Source organism: Vanessa tameamea, chromosome 20, assembly GCF_037043105.1.
Source record: "Vanessa tameamea isolate UH-Manoa-2023 chromosome 20, ilVanTame1 primary haplotype, whole genome shotgun sequence".
In the NCBI taxonomy this organism is placed as follows: Eukaryota; Metazoa; Arthropoda; class Insecta; order Lepidoptera; family Nymphalidae; genus Vanessa; species Vanessa tameamea.
Genome location: NC_087328.1, coordinates 10582934 through 10610180, shown reverse-complemented (window position 1 = coordinate 10610180; position 27247 = coordinate 10582934). Strand labels below are relative to the sequence as shown.

The 27247-nt window shown below is 35.1% G+C and overlaps 1 protein-coding gene across 3 annotated transcripts; it reads left to right on the top strand.

Annotated features, from left to right (window-relative positions):
* The first annotated feature begins 680 nt into the window (after positions 1–680).
* LOC113391439 (uncharacterized) lies at positions 681–26523 on the top strand. 3 transcript variants are annotated; one of them, XM_064218023.1, is made up of 8 exons: positions 681–769; positions 21149–21367; positions 22275–22379; positions 22885–23109; positions 23304–23491; positions 23992–24067; positions 24365–24490; positions 25024–26523. In XM_064218023.1, the coding sequence occupies exons 2-8, from the start codon at positions 21209–21211 to the stop codon at positions 25261–25263; spliced, it is 1119 nt and encodes a 372-aa protein (XP_064074093.1). In that variant the 5' UTR covers positions 681–769; positions 21149–21208; the 3' UTR covers positions 25264–26523. The 3 variants fall into 3 exon arrangements, with proteins under 3 accessions (XP_064074093.1, XP_064074094.1, XP_026483186.2); XM_064218024.1 differs by lacking the exon at positions 22885–23109 and having other exon boundaries at positions 682–769; XM_026627401.2 differs by lacking the exon at positions 24365–24490 and having other exon boundaries at positions 683–769.
* The last annotated feature ends 724 nt before the right edge of the window (positions 26524–27247 follow it).

Sequence of the window (27247 nt, the reverse complement as noted above, 5' to 3'; positions counted from 1 at the left end):
CCGAAGAGAGTCTCTAGCTCCAAGATTATAAATAGATTTTACGTTATTAAAGGTAATTTTTCAGTTTTTGTACAATCTTCGAAAGTTCCAACGTATATGAAAAATGTTAACAGCTATTTTTAATTGTAACTGTTATTTATTTCAAAAAGTGTTAATACTCCGTAACAACGTTATCAAAGTGACCGCTGTACAATAATATATAATACTATAACTATTCCACCCTGACTGAATACTTTCCTGACCGAATATGCTGTTGAGCTAACTGCCTGTGAGTCTGTCTGTCCGAGTCTGCCAAGATTTAGAGCTTTTGTTATTTATTATATTTGTATAAATATTTATTAATTTGCTTATACCTATGTGCACATAATTTCTTGGTGGTTGATCAAAAAATCACAAGCAAATAAGTTCTTATAAGATTTTTAATTCCACTGAAAGAAAAAAATATTAATTCAGTTTGACTTCGTAAATATAACTTGGTTCAGAAGTGTCTGTTGGTTCAGAATGTATTCAAGAAATCGCAATGAGGCAATAGTTCCGAGCGCGGGTTAATAGCTGGCGCGGAACTCGTATCAATTTTCAGGCAGCGGAAGAGGGTATCGAGAGAGCTATGAAGTACAGAGAAGAGAAGCGAGAGGGGAGCGGTGAGAGGGGAGTGTCGAGGGGCGAGGGTGGTACCGCAGCGGCGCGTGCGACTGCGCCACTCCGTGACTCGCGCCCGTCTCGCCCGCACGCGTCCACCGCGCCGCTCCAGCCGCACGCGCACCGACCGGTACGTACCCGCGCCGCTTGCCGCTTGCATAACCGCCGATGCTCTAGAGCCGATCAAAAACCGTTGCTCCATATCACGTTTCAACACTGATTTCGATATTTTAATTTGCCGGATTTTTAGCGGCCAGAGCCTCGGCGGAACTTACGCCAATACTCCATATTTTGTGAATTTTACTTGTGATTACTAATTTGCGATCGGTGCCGGTGAAGTGTTTCCGAGGAAACGAAACTGAAGGTCACCTGAACCCTTTCACGTGAGCATGACACAGCTTAATACGTCTATCATTATTTTTTGAATTTGTTCAAATATTAAATGTCTTAATTGTTATAGAACAGCTACTGAACAGTTTACGTAAACGATTAGTACGATGCACCGAGACGTTATTTATGTTAGTTCATAATTTTTCTTTCATGTTTGTTTAACGTTCCACATCAAATCTAACAGCAATGAGTTAATGGAACCCGGTGTGATGCATGTAGTCTGAAGTATTGCCAGTGTACGGCCTGAACTTAATCAGTTATCTGTTATCATCCCGCTGTTTTTGTTGTGACTACTCCAAGACCTACATATTTGTAGTACCTCACCAGCCGAATTCTGTTGGTGTTATTCGTCAAAACTCAAGTAGCATTTTTTATCAATTAAGCAATGACTCTTCGTTTAATGAATTCCGCGCTTTTTTATTGTAATTTACCCTGAAACTGGTGACAACGATCGAGAGGTGTGTCCAATGCACCCCCGATAAATGTTCGCGCCGGTCGGTCAAGGACGCGAAACATGAAACTAATAATGAGCGCGACTCTCGATTAACTGTATTGGTTTGGACCCAGCGCCGATTGCGAGAGCGCAGTCGATCGATCCAAACGGCTGCGGATCGGCCGCCGACGTTACGTATCGGCACACATTGGTTGTTTTACTTTCCACTGTCTCCGCTTCCATCGGACGTGACGACAGATTAAGACGCGATTACCTCACCGACCGCCTGACCGACTGACCGCAGTCACATTACGATGCGCCGAACGTCTCGACCAAAACAAAGCAACGTGCGCGAATAGCTCAAATTAATATCTATCGACCATAGTGTATGGTGAGTCTATCATTACGCCGTAACATTAATACGGAACCATTTTTCAATCAATTTAGTGACGCGACATTGAGGAAAACTAACCGTTTAAGATTGTAAATAGAACAAAGAAACGATTCGAGTCAATACAGTAAAGCAAATGTTATTTATATTTTCCGTCGGTTAGAATCGTACAGATTTAGTTCCGAGTTATGTAACGCCACCTTTCTATGCGAGTTTGATATTCAATTACACTTCGATTAAAGAAACAAACGCGATGCCTCTTACGCAAACACTCAAACGAGCAACTATCAAAGAACGCATGTTGAAACTAGTGGAACTGTATCACATGTAGTGGTAGCTCACTTTGTGTTTCGAAACGCCAAATTATTGTTCTTCGTCTGTCCGCTTGTTACGTATTATCACCAGTTAGTAAATGAACCTTTAAATGACAAATAAATAAAACGACAACATTCTATTTCATTCCAACGGTCGTCGAAATTAAAGTTACGCGAATTAGTTTCAAGAGGCATTACATCCCGTTTGGAGTTCATAGTCGCCATTTGTAAGCAAGTTGTCTAACATCGGCGTTAAGACCTCACGCGAACAAATTATGTAAAAATACGCGTCAAGCATCATGAGCGGCTCCGGCTTGCGACACGCGCTGCTCGTAATTAGGACATTATTGACCTTCTAACATGTCTATATTTTTATTATAATAAGCTCAAGAGTCAGAAATCAAAATCAGGAGATCGTCTATCAGACATGATAAAAATATGGAAAGTAAAACAAAGAAGGCCTTTAGTTTCTAAATAAGAAAAACTGGAATCATTTTTCTAAATAAATGATTAGAAGAGGCGGACCTTCGTTTTATAGCATTGTAATAGCGTTTCAAAAGACATTTACAAAATGCTCACTTTGTAAGAGACGATTACTTTATTTCTTTTATCGCATGTAAGATCGACAATTTATACCGCATTAGAGATGCTTCTCTCTGGTTACGAGCGGGGATGGTGACAGTTGTTTTACATTGTTTCTTGTGACATAATAGTTTGAAAGAAGTTGAAGCCATTAATACTAGTCTCAGAAAAAATCAAAGACTACGTTATGTAAAAACAGTTAACATTACTCATAACATTGCAAAATGACATCTCTTCAAAATTAAAGTGTTTAAAATCAGTTGAACCTTGTACTCTTTAACCTTCTTTGTACAAAAAGGGTTTTAGAACGAAATAAAACACTAAAAACTTTGTAGAACGCTTACACATTGTTAGCGCGCAAGGTTCTAGAGTCAAACTCAGTTTAGATGGGGTGTGCGAACAGCAATCGGATGTACTCAAACAAATTCTTCGTAAACTTGCACCACACAGCTTGCATACTAATTTGACGACAACAACACAAAGGATTTATTTACATAACTCTAGAGAGATGAAATCCATCAGTTAAACGAATGATAAATTCGATCGCTAGACGTCCGCGAGCCAATCCAATTATCCTTGTCTTAACGTTTTAACTCTTACGATACCTGTCATGTCCATAATGCAATATTGCTTTGTAAGATAAGTATCACAGATTCTTCGATACAGATGTGGGTTTTAGTTTTGGCGGAAAACTTATATTCTTTTAAACTAACATTCGTCGAATATTTTTTCATGAATCTATTTTCTGAAATCCAAAACACATAAAAGCAGTTTCTATGGGATCAAATCTTCCTCTTAACCTTTTAATTTATTCATAACCTTTAACTTGCGGATAATGCTTGCTTTGACTCTTCAAACTGTTACTTAATATGAATAAGTTTATGTAACGTAGAGCCGAAACGGCCCAGTGGTTAGAACGCGTGCATCTTAACCCATAATTTCGGGTTCTAATCCAGGCATGCACCACTGAATTTCATGTGCTTAATTTGTGTTTATAATTCATCTCGTGCTCGGCGGTGAAGGAAAACATCGTGAGGAAACCTGCATGTGTCTAATTTCAACGAAATTCTGCCACGTGTTATTCCACCAACCTGCATTGGAGCATCGTCGTGGAATATGCTCCAAACCTTCTCCTCAAAGGGAGAGGAGGCCTTAGCCCAGCAGTGGGAAATTTACATGATGTCAATGTGTATGTAATGTGTTATGTAACGTAACTTACATAATGTACAATAAAAATAATTAAAAACAAATATTAAAAGAAAGAGTAACAAGTACATATGTGGGGCCCTGGTGGTCTCGCTGGCGAAAGAACAATCTCTCGATGACAATATTTGGTTAAAGGACATAACCGACATTAGGCGGCTCAGCATCCGTACGAATGTTTTATTATGAATAAACAAAAACATATTTAATTAAAATACTTTAATAAATATGTATATTATAAATTATGTTTAATATATTTTTATATAATATTGAAATAATAACATTATGGCGTCGTATCCATTTTTGTATAAATATGTAACTACATCGCGGACATATAATACTCAACATAATTTAATTTAAGACAGTGGCGTCGATATTTGCTTAAATCGAAATTCCACGCTCATTTTCATGATCAAAGGCTGACATTTCGCAAGCGAGGACGCGCTCTTGACCCGCACCGATTCAGGCGCACTAACTGGGCCGCCTGAAGCCTTCAGGGCTGAGCAGCGTGCCGTAGGCCTCGGATTGATCAGTTCGAAAATAAATTTAAATATTCATACGATTAAATATGTTTACTAAACTATATATAATTAAAAAAGTTATGTTCCGATAATTGAATATCTTGTGTTACTTTTTTTTGTTCAATGTCTTATCTCAGGCGCGTTATAGTGTTTTGAATAATTTTGCAGATTATTTCACGTAAACAATACGAATCGTGTAAGAATATTACTTTTACTATAACTTTTGCTCGGACATACAGTTCATTGGTTCCTCAGTTTGTTATATATATTTAAATACTTCGTACATTAAAATATTTTAACGAGCGTCTTGAAATAGCCGATAAATATAATAATTATTCATAAACATGATGTTGATTTAATTGATGTCGTGTTGTGGAATCATTTAGTGTCTCCTTGCATTACTACACAAGTTGCGTCAAGTGTGTCTCAACAGCCGGTAGCGACTGGCGAATGCCATCATTTGTCACGTCGCGTGTCACGCTCCTCGCCGACCTCTGACCCCTTAACCTCGTAAAGCAATATCTTACATTTAAAGTTGCCATGTTTTTTTAGCCTGGCAGTCAATCTACCTTGTTATTTCATTTCATTTCTACTTATTGTTTGACGGTTAAAATAGGAAATTTGATGAAAATTTGGTTTTTATAATACATCAATTGTTTATATTTTTATAATGAGAATAATAGGTTTTAATTATTGACATTGTCAATTAACATATAGCATAAAATATATCGTGATTTTCGCAGTACGACAAAGAAAACTCGCTCTTTATTGTTCATTAGAACTGGTGAAGATATAAACTTGAACTTGCAAGACAATGGACGAGGAAACACAACTAATAAATAGAGTAATAGACGAGTGCAGTGTATACACATTACTGCGAACACGTGGGATCTCACGCGCGGCCTCGACCTTGGCCGTGCATCGCGACAGCTCGCAGCTTGCCGCGCGGACGATGGCGTGGATTATCTCGAGAGCGACTTGAAACGGCTCGTTATATGATATAAAATGATAAACTAGGCCCAATAGTCGTTTTCTTAAAATATTTAGTTGATTAAAATATAGTTTTATATGCATAATTAAGTTAAATCAAAATTAAAATATTTTTTATTCAAGTAGGCTCAAAAAAACACATTTGAATCGTCATCAAATAAAACCAAATTAATTTTATTCAAGTAAACTTCACAATGCAGTGTTTTTGAATCGTTTAAGTAGTTACTCTTTTCCACCATTTTAATTACAAAATATGTTAGCAAAGTACAATTCAATTTTTATACATCCCGCCTGGCAATCAACGACTACACCACCAAGTCCACGCTTTTGTATCTTTGACATACATATAATCTTGTATTGAGTAATATGCCTTATTTATTAATGTTATTTGATATAAGTTTCAAAATTTTCAATAGACCAAATATAAAATAACTGGAATCTTATTATAGAATCGAATAGCGTGCCCTAGGAAGGATGTATTAACTTTGCGAAGTCGTAAACTAGGTGTTATTAGTTTACCTTTCCTCCTCGTGTTTATACTGTGGTCTATGATTGTCAACATTTCTTTCAAATCGATCTATATTATTGTGACTATGCATGATAATGCTGTAAACATACTGTGAATAAATGTAAGTATACCCACTTTATTAAACATAACAATAACATCCCGATTAGAGTCTCCAGCTCCTAAATGATATCTAGACCGGACAGCTCTTTTTTGCAAAAAGAGCTCTTTTATTTCAATTTATCTAGCGTTACTCTAAAGCAAAATGCCTTAAGTCATAATGCTATGAAAGTAACCAAAGTATACTAATCGAGCTGTATCAACATTAGTTAGTTGTCTAACTTTTCTAACCAAGTTTGCTGCGAAAATATAAGCGGTATTCATTCAATTTAATATAATCTTGAACACACGTTGGTAGATCGAAACAGTTTAATAATATCTGAAGGTCTTATTCGAAGGCAATTTCGCAAAACTTAAGTAGTTTTGTATTCAAAGTAATTAAACATATATTTTTTCGTTAAATAAGTAGACGTCATTTCCGCGTTCAAGTCGCACTAGCACTTATTACTATATAATTATATTATTACACATAGTAACTGAACCCATTAATATCATCAATTACGCATTACTTAAGTCGGTCACATCTAACGCTCACAAACGATAATGATTTATTAAGCTAGCATGAAATAGTTCTTATGGCGCTGGTAAAACTGTCCGCAGTGAGCATCGGGCTCCGGCTCTTGGATAGTTCAGCTGATTATGACGCAACTTCGCAAAACCCGAGACTGAACTGTTGCATAAAGCTCGGCCAGTTGAGCCTACGAGCAGGATACTCCGAGAGAGATATCATTCAAATATGATACAGTCATAAGTTTGCGACAACTTTATAACATTAAACTTGTGTTGTAAGAGTTCTAGTATGAGCCTATACTCTAGCTGCAGAGAGCTGTCCCTCTCGTTGTCTGCACAAACGATTTTAACATACCTTAAAATCATTTCGTTATAGTAATGCAAACTATTATTTATGATACAATCTTTCAAACATTTTATTTTTATTGTGGATTATTAATAGCTTTCCTCCATAGATTATAATTCTTTTCACTCACGAGGACGCACTCCTCCACTTTAAATGTTTATAGGCGCGTTTTACTAAGTCGGCGTTAAGTATCACAATATTTTAAAGTTTTTACATATAAAAATTCATACACGTTCATAATGCTTGATGAATGAAGAACGACGTGTTTAAAAGCACCAACAACAAAACTGGAAGTTTAATATCTGCGGACTATTTTTTTGTTTCAAATTATAATTGGTTACGCAATAAAACGTTGCTATGTTCATTGTATATTATTTGCATTGTATCTGATTAAAAAGTATGTTAAGTATAGTTAACAATAGTATTATTTCAACGATTTAATAAAATGATTTTTTTAGATTTAGAGTTTAACAAAAAATGTAATTGTTGTATAAATTCGGATCAACCTTGAATACGATTTTTTTTCATCATTTAATAAATCCAGTCTAGTTTTTCTTCGAGCTCAGAAATCAAAACTACATTGTGGTTTTCACGTTGGCGCATTTTATATTTAGTTTTTGTTTAAATCTAAAAATAAAAAGTGCCGATCACAAATCTGCGACCGCTTTGTATTTTTATGTGCAACGACGAATTATAACACACTACAGCAAATTTACATTTCATAATTATCACTGGTTTTCATAACAGCCGCCATTACAAAATACATTTTATCAACCGCTGAATGCTTTCATAAAGATTTTATCTTATATGTAATTAAGTGTATTGTACTTTATTAAGCATAAAATAAAAACATGACCACGACACTGCAAGTACTCCATAACAAGTGATAAATAATTCAATCTTATAATGTAAAAAATAAAACAAACAAAATCTAAAATCAAGGCAAATACTAATTTGAATTTGAACTATTTTAAAAGCATATTAAGTACATTCTATGTATTAGAGGATCAAAGACGTTAAATGTTTTTGCACGTCGGGTGCCGGTGCGCGGGCGTCGAGTTACGTCACTCCTGTTGCGTCACGCCGACCACTTTCCCGCACGCACACTAGTAGACCTCAGAGTGCTGGCGAAGCACACTGGCACAGAAACATCGATGCATTAATGAGTCAAATATTAAAATAAAAAACCCGTTATAATATTTTTACGTAATGTTGTTAAGTGCACGATAACATACCTATTGTCAATAATAAATGATAATATAAACAATGGCCATAGCGATTTCTGACATTTAAAAAACATTGTCTCATTATTAATATTTCCACTTTCACGTGAGTAACGTTTACTTATTTCCCAAACTAACTCTCAGAATATATAGTTATGTTAATATTCATCAACATGTCGACTGAATAACAAATTTTCACTCTGCCGTGTCCTTAAACTTTATCTCAACTTTTTCTTCCTCATTGTAATGTAACGCATTAATTTTGAAATGCTGACAAAGCATTTCTTGTGTATAAACACAAATATACCCGTTTAAATAAGTGATATGTCCCACTGATACAAATACGAACAGTGAACAATCTCGACTGGCCGGACCCGACCGCACCGCCGCCGGTCGCAACCAGTCCTCCGCTAATTATTATGATGTCTGTTTTAATGTATCTATATGAACAATTTTTACAGGTTTTCATATTTTAAATACTTTTCAAATATACCGCATGATTGTATATTAATACAACGTTCATTTGAATATTATAATCCCTTCTTCAATGTTTTCCAAATACATTACAAATGAACCTAACTGGTCGTGTAACCAAACATTACGGTTTGAAATAATATTATGAATTGGGTTTCTGTTGACTCGTGTCGCATGTTTTGCAACGATTCAAAGGCCAAAGAGTTTAAAAGCCGGTCACCTCTCATTTCACTCTCAAAGTTCATTCCGCATACTTCTTACATCATTCGCCTTTTACCGCACCTTTAAAATGCATTTCGCAAAATCCTTATAAAGACATCGACATCAAGGTCATTACATCGCCAATACAAGTTACATTAACTAATTTACTTTTAAATAACGAAGTGAAACATAAATTATTTTTAATAAAGCTTAAAGCGCTTGCTTTCTACTTTAATCGACATAACCTCGAGTCTATTCCAATAAGAACGAATAAAAATATCCGTTGCACAACCATCCACTCGCTTCAATGTTAAACACGGACTGGACAAGAACTCTTAACGAAAACGTAACTGAGGTACTAAGATGCGAAGAGAACGAGGCGTGAAGCCGAAATTCGATAAACAATGACTTCATGTGCAAATAATTGTGGCAAAAATTATTCTTCAAAAATCCGGGCTCGCGTGAGTAGTAGTACTAAGGCTTCGAATCAACTCGCTAATTTTAACAAAAGTAATATTTAATAATGTCATTCGGCTCTGAGTTGTACGAGCGTACCTCGATCCATATCACGAGTTAGAGTAATCCGAAGTCTCGCGCCAATTGGCTCCCTAATATTACCATTACTTTGGCTAAAGGGCGACTAAAAATGCAAGTGCATATTATTATTTACATAAAACCTACTACTTTAGTACGATGAAATATTCTGTATTGTTCAACAGGATGTCCGCAATTAATTCTTCATCCCTAGATGGCTTCGAGATCATACGCCTAGAATATAAACGCACTCATGACCTAACATAACCACTCCAAATTACACTTGAGAACTAATTTAAATTTGAATAAAGTTTCTATAATATTATTTGATAACTAATATAATTATTTTAGTTCCGGGAACATAGCTTGTTATTGAATAAAACAATTCTTTTCGTGTGTAATTTTTTTTATAAAAATAATTATTTGAATTTAGGCCTTAATAATATACATATAAAAATACCGTACAAATCATGAAAGTGTGGTGTAACACTATATATAAAATTCTTCGAGATTAAAAACATATGAAGTTACAATTGTTTCGAAAATGTCAAAAATATAGATTTCTTCAAATTGTCAACATGCTAATAGATTACTTCCAGAAGTACTTTAAATAATTTCTGTATTAAGTGTCAAGTGTGTAAATCGAAATCTATAAACTCTCTTTTCTGTGTACAAATACAATGTAGAACGCAACTTAAAACAGGAAACAGATTGCCCCACACTGGGAGGTGTTCGATTGTGACAACACACAATAATTGCTAATATTCTAATAACGTGATAAATTTTAATTATGTTAGTATCGCTCTTTTGCAACTATAACAATAAACGTGCGCACATTACTATTATCCAATCAATTTTCAGTTATTGCATAACAATTGAAAAGTCATTTGTACAATCGATCGCTTCTCACGACCTCAGCTGATAGCCTCAAAGTCCAGTGAACCACCGAACCGACTGACGAAGTATTTCTAGGAATTAATTTTATCCGTACACCAACGAACGGGGTACAGTGGCATTGACGAACGATTTTTGCGAAATCAGTGCGGTGTAAAATTGACAACAGTATTGTGCTATAAAATTAAACCCAGCAATGAGCGTGAAATAATATTCGGAAAAAGTTCAATAATTCAAGGCGATCGATCGCCGTCGTGTCGCGGCGATCGCGAGTAATAAACATCGACTCCAAAGGAGTAAATGATTTATAAAACAATTGATTATTTCTATTTATTAGGTTAAGAATAATAGTTTAAAATGAATGTTCAAAAAATTTTGTTTGTTTTGTTCCAGTTTCACACAAAAACTACCTTAAGCCTTGAGATTGTCCTTAATAAAATAATTGTCTTTTATATTATTTCGATAGTTCAATTAATAAAAAAGTATTATTAGTGTTCTAGAAAAATGATTCCCTGAGTTCGTTTGTGTAATTTAACAATTAGTCACTGCTCGTGGCGGCGCGGAAGGCGGCCGAGAGGGAAAGGGGAGTTGAGTAACGAACAGCTGTTCGCTTGAACGTTCCACACGTATTGTGTGACCTGCGCCGTATCGAGAACACTTTTGATTTCGTTTACGAGTCCACTACCGACAGTTCGGCCGTCCTTTGTAAAGTGGAACGGATCTCTTAACTGTCGTTGAACTTCACCTGTCGTTTAATCTCTGTATTTAAAAAATAAATTTTATTTACAATTAATTTTACTAAGTGTATCTGACTATAATAAACTATAATGTAAGAAAATATATCAATGTAAATATTATTTAAAAATAAACTAATTTTGTTCGGTTAATATTACCATTTGTTAAACTAAAACGACGCGGGAACTAAGCCCGAAGTTAACTCTGTATGGGCGGCAGGCAATTAATTTGTATCGAATAAGTTGACTTACGAGAAAAGGTTTGATCAGCAAACCATGTCCGTTTGTCGTCTTCAGGCGAATGATTTAGTTTTTATGACTCTTACTACTCTATTTTTCTTGTTTCGTTAACGAAAAGATAAAGTATTTTGAAAGTAAGGTCGATGTACTGGATTGAGGAAAACCACTTTTTATGTTATGTTATCGATCTGCTCCGGTATGACATTGTGTAAGGAGTTAAATGGGGAGAATATGATTGCAGAGTCGAAATACTGCCGGGTCAGGGTTGTATTAGTTATTAAATATTCACTTCTAATCTTGTAACACAAATGATATAACTCAAATATATAAATGGTCACAACTAAATAACATTATTTAATTATTACATAATATGTAATACAATAATAATGTCGTCGCTCGCGCCTCGATCCACAACGCACACATATATCGAATACCGCCAATCGCTACGCGTTGATGTCTAATATATGTATCATACCATGTGTCATATTTTATTGTATATTATTTTCCATTTTCGGTTTTTTTTTTATTTAAAATACGCTGATAATAATATTTACAAAATGTATTTATATTTATTGACCTTCTTACGGATGGTAAAAGTCAACATGTCAAGCTCAAAATGTACACATTTACAATACGCATTCATAATTTTGACGGTTCAGCTGTAATGTCAAAATATATAAAATATTATCATTAGTTGAATTAGATTCTCATACTCGGATAAGAATCGCATTTATTACGATATTATATCGTCTATTTCGTTATCTTAGACTTATCGGACAGTCTCACGTTCTGGAAAACTGAAAACACCTCAACTAGGACAAGGTTGGTTGCAAGCAAACAAGGCTTAGTCTGTTGGAATTTGTGTGACAAAAATCTAAAACTAAATTTTAAATCAGTTCCGCACAACATAAAAGCACTCTTTGTTTAGCACCATAAACTGTTTTAACGGAACACTGTACTACCACTGCTGTACTTAATACGACGCCACAGAAATGTTAGGTTTTTATACAATGACTTATGTTTTATGTGTTTTATTAAAAACAACAGATAAACTTTATAAATAAATATATTTTAGTCTAATAATTTACAAAATACACATTAGAACGAAGGTATTGAGATTGGACTACCTTAACGCGCATGCGCGCGGACGTGGCCTGCAAACTGGTCCTCGCTCCGCTCACCGTTTAAATGTTTCATACAAATTATGTTATAATTTTTTTAAATAACGGCGATTGTACATTTTGCGAAATGTCTCAAAATTTGACAAAGTATTGAACGTTCCTTTTGAATATTGAAATTGAAAAATATTCTTATATGAAGTTTAAACAGTAATTCTATTCGTTTGAAGACTGTATACATACATGTACCCGTTGCTCATATTTGAAAAATAAAGATAATATTAAAGATACGAATTATATTGTTTATAAATACAAATAGTTTGACTACCTGTTCTGGTGTCGAATGTGTGTTTGCGAGTTACATAAGTCAAGTACTTCCTGATGTTATTCACGTAACATTATTTAACGCGACACACATACATTGACCTAAACTTATTGTTAGACAAATATGAAACCCACAAGCATTAAATCGTAATCTTGTGATTATTCAAATATATTTGAAAACTAAATTTTGCGTGTCTTATATTATGGCGCATGCTTTTAACCGGCTCCACTGTGGTTCACTTTATGTGTTTATTTTTAATTTATTATATTTATTTTTGGCGTAACGAAATCAATCAAATATGACCCTGTGGTTCACACTCGATTGCTTTCAAAAATACCAATCAAGTTCACGAGAACAATTTACCAAATGATTAGCCTTTCGATCGCAACTACTTAATCATAAAACTCACGTAATGTCATATTTATCGCGACCTTATCAAAACTAAAGTCAAATGGTATAACTTTTCAAAAGTTTTTAATACTACTAATTTAATCTTTTTTTTACAACAAAGTATATATTCCGTGAAACCAACAACGGTAATCTAAACATATTAAAATTGCAATATAGTGTTAATAAATATTTTTACCCTTTTAAAATAAACTCTGTTTTATACAAATTCTTGCAAAATTATCGTGCATCAAATAAAACTTAAAATTAGCTGGTTACCACTGTAATAACCGCTCCACCCCGACGACATTAAAACTTATGAAATTTTGAACGAATATCATGTATGTGCATTATTCATCCGTAAATTGTACAACGAATATGTATAATGCGAAGAAAGACTGCACGCGTTAGATCTTCTTTTAGATAGGGATTTTAGTTTTTAATATGTTGAAATATTAATAGAAAATATCAAAATATGTTTTATATTATTCGTACAATAACCGCATTAAGATAATTTTTTGCGTGTGTATATTCGTAATGCAGAAAATATACCTACGGTTATAACAAGTGTTTGTTAAATTAAATAGAACGTAGCGAAAATATAAAAAATACGCTCACGTGAGTTAACCTTTAAACAAGGAAAAATATAATTATGTAGATTATTTCACACAACACTTCCTTCAATAACCTCAAAATAAAATGTAATCAATAGTTACATGGGGCGTTATAATTTTACGGCTAAATAAATTAGTAACAAGGCCGAACGAGTGAGTGGCGGCGCTCAGCGACCGTATGATCGACGTCTGATCAGAACCTTTAATATCGGTTAATAACAGTGAATTTGATTTTTTAAGGATATATTTAACTCATATAATATCAAGTAAATATTGGACTTTAAGAGGCACGCCAAAATAGAAGTAAGATAAGTTAGTGAATAATTTATCCTGATTTCTATCAAAAACTATATATTTTGTAAAACTGTGTCAATGAACTCTTGCCCCTCGTGTCTCTCGTCTCTTGTCGTAACCAATTATCATACATTTAGTTATCATCAGAACCATTTCCATCCGGCTCTACTAGGTGTCGTCTGCGGCTCCGGTAAACGAAATGAACGAAACATTCTAATAATTCCTATACGTATATTTGAATAAAATAAATAAAACCACCACAAATTATTAGAATAGTAATATATTATACAGATTAGTATCCACATGACGTGCTACGATACTCGGTCATATATTGTTCTCCTTCGTTATGTCTGAAATATATCGTCCTCGTAAGCCGTAAATTCTCAGACAATTACAAATCCCTCATAATAACATGTTAGCTGACAATGATTATTACTATAATAAAGTTATATTAAATTATATTTAATTATAGTACGATCCGTAATGAGTGTGTCCTCAATACCGAGAAGGACGTTTTATTGTTAACAATTTAATATTGTACTCACACGCGAGGGATAAAGCAAATTTACGAGACGCTGAAAAAAGGCAACTTCATGTTACCATAACATCCATTACCACAAGATGTGTACAATTTGTTACCTTGATACAAATATGTTCACAAATAGAATCGGAGAAGATCTAAACACGAAGCATATTCTGAAATAGGTTACAAAACGATTGAGACAATTTTGTGCGGTTCGGAGATCCAGTTGCGGTCACAGATTAGAATGACTTTGGTATCATTCGCCATCGTATCAGCTTTACGATCTATTAGTTGCGCAGTATTTAAATTTTAAGATATTATTATCAAAACAAATTAGGTCAATAACAAGTTGTACGAGCTGCCAACGAAATAAAATAAACGAAGGGGTACTAAACAGCGTTTAATTTAATTTTACGTGTCAAATATTAAAAAAATATAAGTCTGCATTTCGATTCAAATAGAAAATATACGATACTATTCATTGATATTTTATGAGTGATATTAAGCCTCCAGGTTTGTACTACGAAAAAACATATAACATTAACATATAAATAATTTGCCTAAATACAACAAAATAATTATTTCATTCTCGTGTGCTCGAATTACAAATATGATCATGCCCGCAATAGACATTTCTAAGATAGATTAGGATTAATTATTGTTTGAGTCGAAACGCCTCCGCTGCGAACTAGATACCTCGAGAGCGCGAGGCTGAACAACTTACAAAATATATTACAAGCAAAACAGGATACACGGACTGGTGACTCAGCGGTATACGAGTCTATTGGAATTATCGATAATGTAAAACCCACTGTGACTCCCAATTTAGTGATACATTGAACTGAATAAATGAAAATTTAAACTGAATTTTAGCATTTAAAAAAAATACATAAACAATACAGAAAGTTTAGTTCTCACTAAAAAATATTATCGCAAAGCTCGTGATTAGCGCCTTTCTAATGACACAGTGACGTCGCTTTAAATTATTTCGTATAGCGGCAGACAGACACAATCCCGTTTCAATTTAAATATAATCTGTTTTTATAAATAATTTATATGCATAAATTAAAAATTAAGTCTGCTTAGTATTATAAAAAATATATAAATGACATTTCATTGGCATTAGCCTTGTCACCCGAACTTGATTTGATGGAAAAAAATCTTTACGTAACTTTTTAAATACCTGCATAGTCCAATGTATTTATTTACTATTAAAAGTATATTAATGGTTCTATTTTTATTTAATAACAATGGAAGCAAATGGGGCTTCATTTAATAATAATAATAATAAGACTAATGAATTCGCTCACATATTTTGGTAGTAACAAAGTCCATTAATTTCATCCGAGATCAAATTCTGCCGTTCGGGAAACTCTAACAAGTTACGAGAAGGTTACGTCACATGTCTAACAACTTAATGAAAGAACTCAAAAGACGCGGACGTTGAAATTTTCTATTTTATTGAATTATAATAATTTGACAAGTCACGATAATGACATATCATTGTTTCGCATGTCACGCGTCGCGCACGTCAGACAACGGTCGGACCAGACGAAGTTAACGAGGGACTAACGACTACGACTGCGACATCAAATCCACGAAAGACATGCGTTGCTAATTTTATATGCTCTCTCACACTGCAAGACTACAGTTAGCGTATGTCACGTGTCTGCACTTTATATAGAACAATAGGAGTGTAATTGGCGGCGTCTCGAGTGTCGCGTCCGGCGCGCGCGCAGGGCGGATTCACGATGCACGCACAAGCTTGCGGCTATTATACAAAATTTGTATCTTTTTATAGATTATATAAAAATATATTTAACATACTAAGACTTTGTAATCTCTCAATAATGTAAAATGTATTGTAAACATTTCGTTTATTCAATTAGTAATTAATTTTAATGAAGCTGATATAAAAAGTATAAATAAAAAGCAAGGCGTCATTTGGTCATAAACGATTGAAATGTTTAAGAAATAAGATTACAAATGTTATTGGTAATTCGACTAAAAAAAACTCAAAAATGGTTCACTTTTGTATCATGCATATGGGGGTTAAAATGATCGCAAAAAGTTACCCCTATCACCTCCTAACGGGAATACGTCGAATTACCAATTTTTAGCATTAGTAGGCTGTAAATATCCCATTGCTGGGCTAAAGTCCTCCTCTACCTTTGAGGAGACGGTTTGGAGCATATTCCACCACGCTCTCCAATGCGGGTTGGCGGAATACACATGTGGCAGAATTTCGTTGAAATTAGACACATGCAGGTTTCCTCACGATGTTTTCCTTCACCGCCGAGCACGAGATGAATTATAAACACAAATTAAGCATATGAAAATTCAGTGGTGCCTGCCTGGGTTTGAACCCGAAATCATCGGTTAAGATGCACGCGTTCTAACCACTGGGTCATCTCGGCTCAATTACCAATTACCAATAACCCTGTATATATTCGGTTTTAATTACTTATTAATTTAAAATCAGTTTATAGTTTCAAGGGTTATATATTTATCCGGACCAAGGTTAACTTCACGCGTTTCGACTTGCACGCGTTTTGATCGACTCCGTAGTTTTCGAAATTTTAATTAGTCATTGAACTGTTTATAGAATCCAAATTCTTTATTATAACGTGTTGTATTATTAAAACTAAAAGTAACCCATACTTGTTGTAATTTGCTTTGTATATCATCATCACCATCGGCCCGCATTCGTCCACTGCTGAACATAGGCCTCTCCAAATTTAAATGTTGGAGAGGCCTTTTGTATATAATAATTTAAAATGCTAGTAAATAATGATTAAAGTCTCAAAAAATACCACATTACACAGTATACACAGCCATACGTATAAATAAGAACAAAATTATGGAAAATATGAAAAAACTTTGAAAATCATTATGTATGTATATGCGAATATGTAAAACATTGATAAAGCGGAACTTGCGTAATAATACCGCGACTCCGTAATGATAGTTAAATAAGTAATCTGTCATTCTGTTAAACGGCTGTTAAGCAACCATATCGGTCGCTGGAACAATAATTACAGCAGCTTTTAAGGAAAATTAAGTGGTTGGGTTTTTACAATTATACGGAAAGCAGTGATATTCCTACGTGTCGAAACACTGTGATAAATCGTGCAGATAGAGCAAGCGTGCTGGGGAAACGATGAAGCAACAAGAGTGTGTAACATCCACCAGCTTTATGTTGACTGTAGGTGTTACGTCTTAACAATCACTTTCTGAACTATAAATAAAGTAATTTAAACTTACTTCTTTGTTGTTATAACATAAATTTACTTTGAGATAATACTGTATTCAGATTTTATCAGAAACTCAGCTACAGCATCGAGTAGTGAATGATATGATATTAAACTGCGTAAAATTCATCTTAAACGAGTACATAAAACGAGAATATTCTATAATAAATCTGTTTTATGAAGCAGAATATAACCAAATGGTACTTCATCAATCATCACCTTAGTACAACATTTAAATTTGCCTTTGATAATGTACACTTGTTTTCCTCCAACGAACATGCTGCGGTTTGATCATGCGCGAAGTGTTGCCATTCGTCACTAATGCAAATGTCATTATTCATAAGCATATCACATAACGCTCGCTTTTGTAACTTGAAAATAATCCTTCGCTCGACCGATGTAGAAACTGTCACATAATTTTACTCGCGTCATTTCTTGTGGGCTGTGTATTACCATCCGATCCAAACTCTATCTTAGGCTCTACGTCGTAACATTTGACAAAAGTTCGCTCGCTCGCAAGGCTATATTATTGTTACAAGCACAAGATTATTCACTAAGTAAATCTACTATCTGTTCGAAATGTAGAAACACAAAATATAAAATGGTATGTTTCTATTGACCACGCATATATCCACATGAGAAATCACATGGAGCGATATAAGTTGTAGAGTTGCAAATATAGGAATATGAATCATACTCGAGTGACGAGCACACTCGTTTACATAAATCAGTTTACCTACAGTGAAGTGTACTTGTTCAAACCTAAACCAATAAAAAATATCAGCAAGAAGTTGCATAAAATATAATTTAATTAAATACGACGATATTCTAAAAATGTAATACTTGCAAAATGTTAAATCTAAATAGTAAATAAGTTCGACTCAACTGATGAACCTATTATATAAATTAAGTCTTTTTTTATTTTAATAATTAAAAAATAATAATTGTATGCCCTGGAAACCGTACGTAATCACCTAAAACGACAACAAACGTCTCAGATGAGTTAGAAGCACGCAGTCAGTATGTGAGCTATGAATAATAGCTGTATTATACGAGTATACCTTGGATTGTAATCGAGGTCGCGATCGCCAGAAGGACATTATTAGCATCGTTAACATTAAATTGCCCACTTTTCACACAATTTAGAAACATTTTAAAACTGTTAAACCCTTTAAACTAGTTGTCGACTGCGATTTTTCCTCGAAAGACTGTAAATGTTTTTGTTTGCTTAAATCATTAAACAGACTGATTATAGCATACTGACATAAACAAATCTAGAACCAATATTTTTAGTACGCATTATTTTACCGGTTAAGGAATTAATAAAGGTACAGCTGATGAACTGAGACGCAAAAAGTGGCACGACCTTGATTTCTTGATTATAACCTTCCCAGTATTCTAAAATAAAATTAAAAAAAGTCATCCAACAAAATGCTGCATTCGTCCAAGCTTTCAAAGAAGTCTAAAAATATATTTTTTCTGTTTGAATTTTTACCACTAATTTCGGGTATGGTATAGAAAGGGCTAACACAAAATCCAAATTCTAATGAACCAATGAGTTGAGAAATCATGTCGGTAGTCTCAAAAAAGTGTTTGGTAAAGTTACGCGCCGTCTAAGCATTGAAGGACTTGATACAATTATATTTTTTCAAATAACTTTTAAAATATAAAAAAGATTTGTTCATATTTCTAGAATATACTGATCGGCAAGGTTAGATCGCGTGAATAATTGTTTTGGTAGCTCCTTATTGAACTCACGACTTGCTCACGACATAGAAAGCATGAAGAGGAAAGCAGTAGATCTGTGAAATAAGCGCAGTAAACCCCGTAAGAGTGAATAAGCTTTTTCCCCAGAGTTGTAAACAACACTTATTTTTATTTGTGGTATTTTAGTTTCAAATTTGTTAATCAAATGCTTTTAAGTAACACATCATCTATCTGGCCCGTGTGTTGGGGTGGCGAGTGTGACCAGCGCTTGACGTTAAAATGATGCTAATAAATGTATTAGCATATTAAAAGCTCGACTTGAGCAACACTCGCTGTCGTAATGTAAGCGGTCGACACGTGTTAACGAATAAATACATTTATGTAGCAATGAAAAAACATTTACAATATTTTACATCGACCAAGGTAAAACCTAACTCATAATTAATTAGCACAGCTCATATTAGTGTTGACGCAATTACAGTGATAATTACCGGTAACAGAAATACGAGTATTAAAATATATGAATTTAGTGCAAACTAAAATAATTTAATACGACTCGTTTCCAAAATGCCAACACTGTATACTGTTTTTGGCCAACGATATCATGATGTTAAAATATTTTTTGTGACGAGATTCATAGACCTCGCTATAGAACTTTTAGTCACACTAATGTTAAATAAATATAAAGCCTTCACTTGTGATTCTGTCGATATTAAAACACACGGCAATAGGTCAAGAAGTAATATTGTAAGTCTTGCATCACGCAGCGTGAGGTGAGATGAATACCCAATAAAATACAATTTATTATACAATATATTTAAACGACTCTGGACGTTCTAGTTTGTTACCGCACTCGAGCCGTTACAGCGCTATAAGAATACGCAACACCTTCACTTAAACGATGTTATCTGTACAAATTCATAATTTTATTCACTCATATACAAGGAATTATGTAATTTTAGATCAAAACTATAAAGGCAAAAAGGGTGTATCACAAATCAACAATCAGCTTACTTTATATACGTTTGATGAAAGCCTTAGCTGTCAGTCACCGGTTGACTTCAGTTCAAAAGTTTAAGAGTATGTCAATTGGTCTATAAAAGTCTAGTAATTACTTATCACATTTAGAACATCGACTAGCTTGAATTTCTTAATAGATAGTGTCTAAGCGTTATATTTTCAACCACATTAACCTCAGCAACATAAATACTTAATTAACTTTAGTTAACAATAAAATAAAAATGGACAATAAAAGAAACCTGAAGGTTATCCACTTTACTTTCAGTTGAATTGAGTTCAAAGTCATATCAACATAACAGAAACTGGTTCATATGTTAATGTTAAACATGATATATCTTCATAAATATTTCGTTGAGTAATTACATATTTTATTAATTTAAAATAACAAAATTAAAAATCTATTCACACAACACCTTGCCCATCTCTACTATAAAATGAATCTATGTATATATATATTCGTTTTCAGACAAAGGTAGTCGAATATAATAATTCCACGCTATTTTCTGCTATGTACTAAATAATGCATATAATGGTGTATTACCAAAATTACTTTTCAATCAAAATCAAAATATTCTTTATTCTAGGAGGTTCATAAAAGATAGAGGCTTTGTAAGAGAAAGCAGGACATGATGTGTTAAATTACCAATTTAAAATGTTGCTTACAGATTATTCAGAATACGAAAAAGGAGGGAAGCTTGGGAAAACGCCATTAGAAAGGAAGGAAAATGAAGAGTGCGATTTATTTACTGGCCTTACTAGCGGTAGCGGCGGCGGCGCCAGCGCCGCAGCCCAACCCCGAAGCGCAGCCCGACCCAGCCCCCGCGCCCGCTGATGACAACAGACCAGAGATAATCGAAATTATTGCACCCGCCGCTAGTGCACAGGTATATACAAATATCAAAGTTAATCTGATGATTTTTTAACATAGATATACCTAGTCTATATTACTTTCCTCTATTGAATACGTTATAGTGCGTTGACCAAACCATTAAAACGCGTATGAACATATTATTATAGTCTTTGTGCTCCAAAAAAAAACAATTTTAACAGTTATCCAGCGAAGCTAAACATAGTAGGATATTTTCATTATAATAAAAAAGTGTTAAATCTTATCTTAACTTCGTTTCCGCTACTTTACGATTATCTCTACATTTAGCGTTAAAGCTTTGCTTTGTTTGTTAGTCAGTACATATTATAGTATAGTACTCATATATATTGCATTTGACACCAAAAAGTCTACAAGAACGTACAATTAGTAATCTTTATAAGCGTTGACATTGACGTTCATTAGTTACGATTGGAGTACATTTTTAGTTACACGTATAAGATAAAGGTTTATATTCTACTAAACGAAATCTACAAGCAAGAGCTCGCGGAACTCGAAGTAACTCGCATTTATCTTAAGCAAATTCCGTGTAATGTAATTAAGCGCTGGGTTGCGGCCGCACACGCCCTCGTTGTGCAGACACCGAGAACGCAACAATGTGCCTCACAGAATCACGAAATTACCTAACTTGGACACATTTGCATATATTTTTATTATATTTTCAAATATTTTAGGTTTTTTTTAATTAAGGAAAAATATTTAAATGTTATATTAGTAAACAAAGATATTAAAACAAATAACGTACCGACCTTAGATTATAAACATTAGTCGTAAACCCAACACGAATACTGTAATATTTTTGGAATGGTAAAGAGCGTGGTCGCATTATAAGACAATTCCCAGCTTATTAGATTATATTTCTATAACTCGAGTGATCTGAGATCTAAATCATTTTTATACAACAGGAAACGCTCGCCACGCTGAACCTCGGCGCCCCCGGCTCTGAGCTCAGCGAACGCAACAAACGCACTATCGGCATTTTGAGGCAACTGTTCCCCACTCTTACGCAGGTAAATTTTCCAACTTCGTTTAACTAACAACATTTGTAAGATGTAATAGCTGCAGTTGCAGAAACAATTTTCTGTAAACTTCGATACGTTTTCTACTTGTGTAGAGTCAATCGCCCAAACGACATAAATGTGATTTGACCACCTAGCTATAACAAAACTCTTAAAACTTCGCTTAGAGTGACTTGTGACATTTTAAGCTTGTTTTTATAAAGTTTTCGTCAGACGTGTAGCGCTTGCTGAATGGTCATTTTGTTCAGGTAGTTGAAAGTAAGTAATTCATCCTTGAATGTATTTTACGTAATCTAAAAGTCAATATTACTATTTTTGCTTAAAGTGCATTTTATGCCACATGTACGACGATTGTCTATCGTGTTAACATTATGCTTGTACTAATAACGTAATCATAAAATGATGATACACCCGCCAAGCTTAACTGTAAACGCTTCTGCACAATGTACACTGTAGAGCAACGGTAAAGGTTTGCTAAGGGTGGCGTATGTTCTAGATAATCGAACAGAAGGTACAGGAGATCACCAGCATGGTGCTGAAGGTATTCGGGCCAGTGGTGCTTCGGGCCTTCCTAGGCAACCGCAATGGCGGTCGTAGCAACAGCGGTGGTGGCACCATCGATCTGGACGATGAAGACGACGATGACGACGACGACGACACCGTCACGTCTACCACCGCGGCGGCGCCGGACAGACGCAAGCGGGCGCTATCCTTCCTGCCGGTATGAGCGTCGCACATTCGCGCACTATCAGCCTGCCAGGAAGGCGGCAGAGCGGGCGCGCGCAGACCGCACGCCCTCATCGTCATCGTCACGTCATCGTCACTCCATCGTCACTCCATCCCTTAGCCACCGCCATTCATAATCACAATAAAACTTATCAAAGCAATCCGATAATATTGTTTGGTACATTACAGAATGCAATCGCCGACGAGAACCAACTTCTTTCGGGAGCCGAGTCGCAGCAAGCCGAAGTACGAGTTGCCTTCGGTGGGGATCAGGCGGCCAGTGATGACCAGCAGACCGCTGCGCAGACCAATTCAGCCTCGATTGACGAGATCACGTTGGACGATGCTGACGACAGCGAAGAAAACAGAAACAAAAGGTAAACTTAAAAGTTATACCAGCTCCATAAATAATAATGATTCATCGTGACTTCTTACTTTTTTAAGTATTTAAAAATTACTTATATAAATATACAATAAATGTTTCTAAAGAACGAATTGCAATATATTTCATTTAATTTAAAAATACAAAAGGTATAACAAATTGAGAAATATTTCCGAGTAAACTATTGCAAGTCCGTTGCCCCTTCACTGATATTGCAACTGCGTTGGCAAACAATACATCGAGAGAACAGTTTGTTTTTGCAAACTTTTCAATTCGCACGAAATTATGATCTTTTTATCAACACTAGAATAACACGTATTGGTTCACGTAACTTCTATTGTAACGCCGACATGCGATAAATCAGTTGTCTGATCTAATTAAACTACCCGTCTACGAGACTGCTGTTCGAAATCGTAGTCTTGAGTGTGTTCAATGAGTATCTGACGGTGATTGTTCAAACTCTTATGCGTAAATTGTAATATATTGTTTTTCTAGATTCCTTAACTTTGGAGGATCAAGTTCGAACTCAGGAGGAGGCGGCTCCGGCAACTTCTTATTTGACATCGTCAGAGTATGTATCGCTAGACCGTAAAACAATTCACTCACTTCATTCAATCTTCTCTTTCCTTTAACCATCTTTTGACTTTATCTAATTCTCTATTACTACTTATGCACTATCCTGAGCATTTTTGTGACAATATAACGACACTGTTCCTATAAATGACAGACAATAATATCTGAAGGAAATCGGTGATGTTGCGATTGATTTTTAAAGATAAAAAGGGTAGGTATAGTGTTTATCAATAAACGAGAATCGACAAAGAGTTCGTGGGAGACGTTGAGCAAGTGAGAAGAATTGGTGTTCCAGCGTCCTGCAGAAGTAGTGGCGCGCGCCGCCGGGTCCGCGTTTCGACTTTTCGCGGGCACCGATTCCCTCAACGTGGGCCTGACCGCCTCCCACTCCGCCACCCTGGACCCTAACGACGTTCCACAAGTACACATGGCCGCACTTACGTAGCTCTCTCACTGTAGACTTTAGACGGACCTCGGTAGATTCTTGTAATACTAGCTGCTGTTGCTGTTGTCGTGATTTTGACTGAGGAAAATGCTTTTTGTAGTTTCATTTATTGTCACCATGTGTAGCGAAGCAGATTACTTCTAGTCTAACTAGCCGCCTTCCTCCCCTTATACTTTCCTTCTTTCTATTTCTGCTTTATGTCCTAACATCACATTACAATATTATAATAATAATATTCTTATGTCGCACAGTTATTAAATAGTACCTATTAATTTTATTATATTTCGTGTTAACATAATATATATATTTTTTTTTTTTATATAGAACATTAATTGTACAATATTGTTGTAAAAACTTATAGAGTTTTCTTTTGTATATATATCTAGTTATATTATACCGTTTTAGTTATATTTCTACAGCATATTATGTAATGTACTGTAGAAATATAACTTAAACATATAATGTCACACCTTGCAACATATAATAATATAACAACATCGTAATTCCAGCTCGTAGCGGGTTCGTCGTCCGGATCGTCATCGGGCGACGCCGGCGCAGCGGAAGGGGAAGACAACGGCGGCCCGAAGGGCGACAATCTGACCGAGGGCGTCCCCGGCCCCATCACACGTCTCTTCATCATCGCCAACCGAGGCATCGCCAACCTCATCCAGGACCTCATCCTTCGTATCGCGCAAACCTCCGAGAGGATAGTCAACTTCAAGGCGCGATTGATCACCTCCATCATTTAACGCGGTTGCGTTTAGTATAATAGGAGAGGCTTCGGTCGACGCGCTCTCGTATCGCGGCTCGGATGGACTCGCGTGGAACCGACCCTCACCACTGGTTCCATAACGAGTACCATTCCCGCTGCGATACGAGGCGCAAGCCGACCACAGAGTGTTACCGCGGCGAACACTCTCGCTACTTGACTGAACACGAAAATAAAGAAACCCATTTCGGGTGCTTTCTATCGTTACGATTGTATCGATTGAAAGATAAAATTACATTGTCTGGCAGTTGCGGCCGCGTTCGCACTTGAGACATAAGTAGCGCATTTGTTTCGATGGTCGTCAGCAATATTTAAGTTAATACAGCGTGTAGTTTATTAATCGCAGGTATTCGCTGTGGGCGGTATTTATGTCTCATTTGTTAAAATAGAAAAACACATCTAGAGAGAGTTGTGTACTACTCGTATTTATTTGGTAAAAATGGCTAAAATAAATATTTATTAATGTTATTTTGTTCTCTCTAAATAATAAATAATTTCATGTTCATATTTCATTCACGTTTTCATCAAGTTATTTTCTAAAAAGTAAATTGGATCTTAAACTCAGCAGACAACTTATCATGACAATATATTTTTAAGATTGAGGTAGAGGGTATATTGATACTGGTAGTGTTCGATATCTGAGAGAATTCGCCACTTATTGGCGTCGAAGCAAATTGACCTGTATTTATTTATGAGGCTTAACACCTATGAGTCGCGAAGAGTCCTCAGATGAGCTACCATTTTAAGGGGCAGTGAACAGTTAGATTTGTCCGGTCAACCAAACTTTATTTCACTTAATACAAAGTATTTAGTTTAGTAACCTGACGGATCGGAATGTTTGCGCTCATCATTGAAAGCCTTTGTATCCAACAAAGCGGTGGAACATTACCTTATATACTGAAGTTGGTTTTTGTGTGCACTTAAGTAGAGGGTGCGCCGCGGCCCAGTCTCAACTAACTAGTGTAGGTAGGTTTGAGGCGGCAGAGCCGTCTTGCTCAAGCTTTTTTTACAATGTGACAATCTCGATTCGTTTTTACGTTTGTAAATATGTATTATAGCGGAATTTGTGTAAATTAAATGATTAGTAAATAGTTATTTTTGTTTTCATGTATGTTTATTTATTGAACAGCTGTACATAACGATAAAAGCATACAAAACGATTTGGTTCTGAAAAAAACAATCTTGAAAGAAAAATGGTTTCGGGAACTAGTATTAAAATTATACAAAATTGAAACTATTATGTATTGTTTTATTTGGGATGAGTGTGCGTGTGTGTGTGTGTGCAATTGACTCAGGGTATAAGTGAAATACACGTTTTTTGCTTGTGTTAATGTCGCGATATATTTACATTTCATCGAGTTTCTAGTCAATACTTCTCAAGAAGTTTCACTTCAAAAAGTAAGATAAATCAAAGTTGACACTCGTAAGACTTAACGTTGCTACTGAAGAATATATAAATATACAAATAAGGGACACTCGGTTTTAGACTCGGGGACCTCATGCTACTGTACAGCTGAGTTACTAGACCAACGAGTTAGTTCATCTATTAAAGCCGATAAAACTGTTTGTTTGTATTTAGGTGTGATCACTATTACACACTATAAATCGCTAAATGAACGTCGCTAAACGCTTGGACTAATTTTGATTTTTTTGTTTCACCCGGATGAAATCGGGACAAGCAACTAGTATGTAAATACATTAGTTAACATCACGAACTTTGCTACATCAAGTATTAAATTAGCATTAACAAAATCGGCACTTACTTATTTCTTTAATTATACTAAACCTTATTCTATTGAATCGGTTCTAAGATCTTTAAAGCAAATCTAAATGAACTACCCTCGTTCAGCGTAAGAAACGTAATACGCGCTCAAATTTTTTATATTATTGATAAATTAAAAAAAAGATAGATATTTTGATTTATGCTATACAGTTTTATTATTATTTTATTCATGAGTAATTAT